Genomic DNA, 8,185 nt, shown 5'->3' with positions numbered 1-8,185 from the left:
AGCCCAAGAACACTGGAGTGGGTAGCCTCTCCCTTCTCCAGCGGATCATCCCGACCCAGGAATTGAACCAGGGTCTCCTGTACTGCAGGAGGATTCTTTACTGGTAGCTGAGCTACCAGGGAAGCCAAAGAGTTAAACAGGAGCCATATTTGCTGGCCATGTTTTATTTGTCCTTTTTCTTCAAACAGGATAACCAAAGATACAGACAGTATTCCATAAAGTAAAATAGATGAGACAAATTCTAAGAGACTGCGATGCCACATGCTACATTTAACCTAATTTTATTCATGCTTGCTTTGGGATGGGGAATAGATCATTCAGTAAAAACATACAGTAAAAACAAAATATGTCTTATCATGTACAACTTTTAAACTACAATAATGATGTACCTTAATTACTTCCATGCACACAAGTCTAACATTACAGTTTTTTAAAAAATAAACACAATTAAGACTTCTAGGAGCATTTTATAATAAAGTAATTCCTAATTTTTCTTTGTAGATAGATCAAGCACCTCCAAAATACAAATTCCTATACACAGTGAGCGCTTTACTTAAAATGAATACTTAAGTAAATTAAGTACGTGGACAGCCTTAGGATAAGCTGACATTATATATTCAGCTAAGTAGGCAACAAACCATAGTGCCAAATGGAAAAAAGTGTATTTGCAAATAAATCTCAAAAACTAACTTTTTATCATTAAATACAGAAAATATACTGATTTGCTAAAATAAATAAGATGTGATGTAACACTTCACTATAAAGAATGCATACCAGAACATTTATAAACAGTGAGTGAATCTCATTAAGAAGAGTTTACTACAATAAACGCTGGCTAAATAGAAGTGCATATTGTGAAGCACTATGGGTGGTATATGTTTTGCCACATACTCTTGTTACCTTGAGGTAGATAACACATGTGTACCAAATTCGGCATTCATTTTCAGTTGCTGCTGGTATCATGTGTTTTTAAGAAATGTGTACAGTATGAAAAACTTGAAAATACTCATGAATGAAAAATGTTTTAGGAAAAAAATAGATATTTTCATGCAATTATGTACAGTCTCACTGTGTAAATTTCAAGGCAAGATTTTTGTTTCCTGTAAAACAGATCATTGTTCTATAAGAGAATGTTTTTCACTTGTCTTAGTGCATTTCTTTTGTCTCCTCCTGCATTGCATTATTTTGCTCTATTCTTTATTTTTGTGTGCAAACGACATGCCAGTTAAAATGAAAACCATCTCACATGTAGAAAAAAAGTCTGGATTTTAAAAACCAAGAAAAAAATCCTTTCTAAATGACACCATCTGATTCAAGTAAAAAAAAAAAAAAAAAGACTTAAACACTAGTAATAAAAAAGACAAAACACATTTCATGAAGAATACAAAGAGAAATGTCTGCTGAGTGTTTTAGTTCAGATGTTTCAGAATGCTGCTGTATGTCTTATGAGGAATCTGAGGGGAAGATTTCATAGCAGAAGGTGTTAATGTGGCCTGTATTGACTTAAGTGGTGACCCAACTGGACTGTGAAACTGTGGGATGCCTATGGATTCAAGCTGCTTGTTGAAGAGGAATTCCCCACTGCTGTTCAGAAATCCTTCCTCATTTCCTCTCTCCCCAAGCTTCCCATCCTCTACCGGCTCAGTTTCTAGCATTTCAGTATCTTCTTTCCTGCTAAAAAACTTGTCCAGGTAACTGGTATAAGTGTTTTCCTTTTCAATTTGCTCATCTTTCCTTACCTCACAACAAAATTGATTTATGAGAAAACAGTCCTCCCCACCACCCACAAACTGGCTATCCCAAGAAGATTGATACAATGCTTCTAATTGAGCCAAATTTGCCATTCCTTTTTCCTGTTTTTCTCGGCTTACTGACTTTGATATCAAACTTTTCAATTCTAATTGGGACACTGAGCTATTCAAGTCATTTAATTTGTCAACAACATCAGCAGCCTCATGTTGTGAACTAAGTTGAATAGTTCCTGCAATAAAGGAATCAAAGTCAAATCCCTGATTCTTTTCCCTTTCTTTTTCAGCCAGTTGCTGTGATGCTTCCTCTAAAGCTATCTGGGCTTTAACCAATCCATTCCTTTCACATTTTGACTTGCCCTTCTTATCAGATTTTTCTTTGCTTTGTTCTTTCCAATTAGAAAGATCTATAATAAGCTTGGGTTCATAATAATGATTAACTTCACTCTCTCTCCAAACTAAGTTATCTAAATATGATGATGACCTCGTTTTGTAGTTACAAGTATGGCTACACTCCAGATCACAGTATTTGTTTTCATGATGATCTGGGTACTGCCAACAAGGCTCAGTAGAGTAACTGGTGTCAAAAGCAGGATCCTCCAAATACTTTTCACGATCTCCATCCAAATATTTTCGAGGATCAACTTGTACATCTTCTTCATCAGTGACATCAGACAGAGCTCTTGGGTCTAGTTGAACTTCCTCAATATCAAAGTTGTTATGTATAGGCCAATCATGCTCTGAAAATTGACAATCATGGTACCTGAAAAAAATTAATACATTAGTGTTACTCCAGGTATATGATTTCACTTTCAAATTTACTGCATGCCTTTTGAGTCAAAGCACTGTGCTTGCTAGGTCTCTGAGGGGAATAATAAGAGTATTAAGTCATATAAGAATTTATAATCTTAATGGATAGGTAAGCCCTGTTACTATATAAAGCAGTATGATGCAACGGAGCATATAATTATATAAACTGCACATAAACAGCTGAGTGGCTGGCTGGTCTACAGTTCAATTTCAAAATTTCTATAAACATAATTTCACACACGGGTGAAAAAGAAAACCTTTATGGCCACAAAATGTAGATCCCTAATTTCAATCAGGTGCCGTACAGATTTTCACTCTATGGTAATAAAGCAGACTAGAGGAAGGCTTGCTGGAACTCATCACCATAAGTAGAACAAAACAAGTCTCCATGTAAATGTGTTACTGAATGTGGTATCCTCTTACTGACACATTACAGCAAGGTGCCCACACTACAACCAAGTACAGGCAGACTAAGACACAAGCGAAAACAGTGGCGGTTGAAGAGGAGAGAATAGAAAAGAAATCAGATGACTTAACTAATAAGTATGGTAGAAAATGTCGAGACTGGAAGACATCTGGGTATGTGAGAAAACAACTATATATATAGATAGTAGAAATGTTCATGTAGATGGTTGGCAGATATGTTTGATCATAAATACTTCAACATTTTAGGAGTTAAAAAATGCAGCAAGTAAACAAACTAATTTCAACATTAACTACTTCTTGTTCCAAAGTAGCATTTAATTTTTCCCATTATGTATATACTAAGCAGTAACTATTAAATATTGAAATTACATAAAGGCTATTCAAAGACATCAATAAGTTTAGCAGAAAGCCAAAAAGACCATTTCTAAACTTTTAAGATTTTTACATTGTCTTATCATATACAATTTAAAATAAAACTCACTAAATTATGTTTTATTCAAAACAAAAGCTTTTCCTAATTTAGGGTCAGTTTTACCTTTCCCAGTTATAAATGTGACTATGAGTTTCATCCATAAGCAAAATATCATCAACTTCATCTTCAATATGAAAAGGATGACTTGAGATTGGCTCATCCATTGGAAAAGAATAAATGCTCATGTAAGGATGGGAAAGCGCTTCTTCTGCTGTCAACCGATCCATGGGGCTGAATGTCAAAATTTGTTCCAGGAAATCCAGTGCTACAAGAGGAAGGAAAAAACCTTAACTGTACTGGAGGTCCACCAACCCATAAAGAAAAAAAGGGATTACACAATTAAAAGGTAAGTTAATTGAAGTTCTGTCAGAGAAACAAAACAACTTACTTGATTCACTGATTAAAAAGACATGTGTCCAAGAAACAAAGTAAGTGTCTGAAATATATCCCAATCTCATATTATGGCCAATTATAAAGGAAAAGGAATATATGAAGTTGAACCATATGAAATTTTCATTTTTGTCCGTCAAAAAACAGCAATTTCATATGGCATAACCTGATACATAGGTCCTAATTTCAGTTCTGCAACTCACTAGGTTAGCTGGATTACTAGCTATGTGGAACTGGAGAGGTTAAACTTGCTGAACTTCCATTTTTTCATGTGTAGAATGGATACAGAGATAGGTATAAGGTATAAAAATGAAATGTATAGTGTTTAGTGCTCAATATAAAGAAAGCCCCTTGCTCCCCTAACTTCATTGACCAGCTGTTGTACTAATTTTGTTGACTTCTGTTTCACACCAATCATACTACTGCAGATCACACAATGCATTTGATCACTTTAGGGCTACAGCATAGCTACCACAAACCCAGATCTTTTCACTAACTCAGACTGCATCACTGTCACCAGCCTTCTACCACCACCACACACTTGAATGCCTTATGAGTGACACCATCTTCAACTCTGAACCATTCCCACCTTCTACTTTTTCTGTTTCCTAGTTATACAGTACTGATAAAAGCTGGATGCAAAATCATATGTGTGTGTGTGTGTGTGTGCGCGCGTGCGTGTCTCTCTCTCTCTCTCTAAGCTCTCTACAGACTCACACATACTGTGGAATTTCAACTGGCCTTTGAAATGGCTCAGCAATGTTCCTCACCATTTCTTTTTGCTCTCAATCTTCTCATTGTTCTAAGCAGATAAACCTTCACATTTATCTCAATCCCTACTTCTTCACTCTGGTCTGTCACACATCTACTGATCCTTGCCTTCTATCTCAACAGAAAAGCTAGTTAGCACTTCTCTAAAACTAAGCTGCACTCTAGAAAGGACCTTATTCTCAACTCCCGATCTCTCATTAATATTAAAAGTAGCTGACATTTATACAGTGATTTATATTCCACAAAGTGCTTCACTACATTATCTCATTCAATCCTCAGATCAGTCCAATGAAGTACTAAAGAGAAGAAAGGTAAGGCTCCTTGTTATTCATACCCTTCAGTGGCCCAGGGCTGAGGTTCCTGCCTGTGCTCCAACTTTTCCCCACCCGCCTCTACTATATTACCCTAACCTAGGAAATGATTCCATGATACATCAAGCTGTTCTTGGTTCTTCTGCAAGTCAATGCCCCACGTGTCTCAAGGCAACAGACAATCTAAGGCACAGTTACTGATAGTTGACTCAGCATAACTGCCATTCTCAGAGTGAAACATATCCAACTACATGAGAGGAATATACTCTAGAATCCCTAAAACTGATAGCAGGGAGAAAAGGGAGGGCTAACAGTCAGGCTGAACTCCCAAATGTATGCAAATAAAAAACATTTCCATCATTGTGAAAATTCTATTGGATAGCCCTGCTCTAGAGGAAATCAGTCTATTTACTACAATGGTATGCTAAGACAAAGAAATAAGTGGTAAACTATAGAGAAAGGGAGGATAAAAGGTAACCATGAAGGAAAATTTAAAAGATTTGGGTATCCATTTAAAGACACTAACCAGTACAGGGTTCCAGTAGTCTTAATGTGTCAATTCACATGTACTTAATCTTGTCTGCTTTTTCCCTCTGAAGATCATAAATAGAATGTGAGAAAGGAACATATACTACTCTAAGAGTTCCCCTTTGCTCAGAAGGTACTCTGCCTCCAAACAAAATTCCAGTGGTAATGAAGAAGAAACTTGCAGAGCACATCTATGTAACAAGTCTTTAGCTTCAGGAACTTTGAACACTCTGCAATGCATTTGTATGCGAGTACAGGTGGCACTAGTGGTAAAGAATCTGCCTGTCAATGCGTAAGATGCAAGAGACGTAGGTTTGATCCCTGGGTTGGGAAGATCCCCTGGAGTAGAAAATGGCAACCCACTGCAGTATTCTTGCCTGAAAAATCCCGTGGACAGAGAAGCCTGATGGGCTACAGTCCATGGGGTCGCAAAGAGTTGGACATGAATGAGTACGTGCGTGCACCCACACACACACAGAGTTCTATCACTTATAAAAATCAAGAATCCTTGTTCAATGGTTACTTTAATGAACCTATTATCAAAGACATTTGTTCAACACATTATGAATAAATCCCAGGCACCAACTAAATATTCAGGTTAGTTCACAGCTGACTAATGAGGAGAAGGGAAAAGAAGATTCAAATTTAATTAGGTTACAAATGCCTCAACAGCAACGTTCTGTATTACTAGCTTGCCTGTTTTGATAAGACTCAGCAATGGCAACAGTGACTCCAAGCCAATCCCTGAGCACTCTCTCTCAATTTGGCTGAGCAGGGTCATACCTGCAGAGCAGACACATGTCCTGCTTGCCTCCCCACCTCTGGATTCTGATTTAACATTCTGCACTTTTTAAAGAGTTCCAACAGACAACTCTGAGGCATAGTCAAGTGCTACATGACTGCTGTTCAGTTATGAACAGGATGCCATCATGACAGTGGCAACAAGATCAGGAGTCAGAAAGTCAGCAATATATTACTGACTGTAAAGATACTCTAAAAGACGGGTTAAAAATGTAGCATTCCTGAAAAGGAAGCTTATGAAACCTGTTGAAATTAAATACAGTTGCTTCCTTCTCATTCAAGCATTTAATAATGAGTTCCGAGCATAGCTGAGGGGAAAAAAGACAATGTCATCAGTTTTGCCATCCAGTGCCTATTTCTCAAAACACTTGCTAAGTTAAAGCACTTTGATACACATTAACCTTAACTACATAATGATCAGAGTGGGTGATATGAACAATAAACATATAAAGAGAAAGTTTAAGATGTTTAGGAAACTCTATCTCCCTAACTTTATGATTCAGGAAAAAACTATCACAATTCTGGCATGGATACAGCTAAATACAGTACAATAATCCTTAAAGGTATGATACAATCAACTTTTAAGGAAGATATTTTTCATTTCTAATGCTCTTCTTTTAAAAAATGTTATCTTATTACAGATAACTATTACAGCATTTAGACTTTTGTATCTTATTTGTATCAACAAACCCTGAAGATACATCTCTCCATTCTGATGTATGAAATTAACTGCTTTAATGGTCAATGAAGTTTTGATTCTCTCCATGTTCCTATTAAGTCTGCACAAACTGTCACATTTAGCACCCAGTATTACTAACACCAATCTGCAATCTTTTATGTAACAAGTTTGTTCATATGTAGTTTTGATCTTTCCTCCATCTTTTCCTTGCTCTAAAACCCCTGCTTTCCTTCAAATCAATACCCTCTTTCATATCTAAATCACACTTATATTTGTACCCTTACTTACTTATCATATAACCCTCAGAGAATCCCATTCCAGCTCAGTGAGAGTCAGTGATAAACACGTTCACCTAGCAGAGATGATCAGAAGTAAAAGTTGGAAAAGCACATGGAGTCAGAACCAGAAAAGAGGGGTACACTGGAATCTGGAAAATTATTCAGAGCAAAGAAAAGATTCCCAGCCTAAGTGCTTGGCTATAAAAAGGAAAGCAAGAGCTTAAGTTTTAGGTGCACCTTGAGTGTCTAAAGACTATTTGGGAGAATGCCACATCTATAACAATAAAAAGCTAAAGCTTCCCTACACACATCCTGCTCACACATAAACACACCATTACATGATGGTTACTCTTCAGTTATAGTACCTTCTCGACTAATTCCTGGAAGCAGCTGAGTTAAAGGTTTGTGTGGCTCAGTCATGTCATTTCTAATGTAAACTGGAATTACGCTGAGAAGCTCCTGACGATCTTCCTCATGGACAACAGGAATAGATTCTAAAATCAGCTGCATCTGTTCAAGTTCATGTGCACCTAGATAAGATTAAAAAATACCAAATACAACATTAATAAACACATTTCTCAATGTTTAACCTATTGGCAATAAACATTCTAAAGCTACAGGAAACTAACAGAACTATAATGACCATCAAAGAGGAAAATGGTTTTAACTGCATCATTAATCAGCAGATTGCACTACTTTGAACATCATCATCAATCTGCTCAAAAAGCTTATCTTTTTCAAATTCTGCTCATTGATATGTTCAGTTTTAGCTGCTTTGTTTCCGTAAGAAATTGACTTGAAGTCTGGCCTCATATTAAGGTATCAGAAAGTAGTGAAAAAAGCAATAAACTGAGATTTAAAAGATGAGATTCTAGTCTCAACCATACATACTAATTAACTCACTATAACTTGGAGAATATTTAACACGGTGATGATTTAATTTCCCTATCAATAAAATAGAGCCTTAGACT

The 8,185-nt window shown here is 36.5% G+C and overlaps 1 protein-coding gene across 3 annotated transcripts in view; it reads right to left on the bottom strand.

The window, feature by feature from the left end:
* Positions 1-265: 265 nt before the first annotated feature.
* The window catches only part of MAPK6 (mitogen-activated protein kinase 6), a 34,320-nt gene continuing 26,400 nt past the window's right edge, over positions 266-8,185 (bottom strand). For all 3 annotated transcript variants that reach the window (XM_005900456.3, XM_070377903.1, XM_070377904.1), the window contains exons 4-6: positions 7,580-7,744; positions 3,520-3,721; positions 266-2,511 (exon numbers count right to left, since the gene is read on the bottom strand). In XM_005900456.3, coding sequence (XP_005900518.1) covers positions 1,410-2,511; positions 3,520-3,721; positions 7,580-7,744 — 1,469 coding nt within the window. In that variant the 3' untranslated portion in view covers positions 266-1,409. The remainder of the gene's footprint in view (positions 2,512-3,519; positions 3,722-7,579; positions 7,745-8,185) is intronic.

This window comes from Bos mutus, chromosome 10, assembly GCF_027580195.1.
Source record: "Bos mutus isolate GX-2022 chromosome 10, NWIPB_WYAK_1.1, whole genome shotgun sequence".
Taxonomy (NCBI): Eukaryota; Metazoa; Chordata; class Mammalia; order Artiodactyla; family Bovidae; genus Bos; species Bos mutus.
This window is presented reverse-complemented; position numbering and strand designations above follow the sequence as displayed.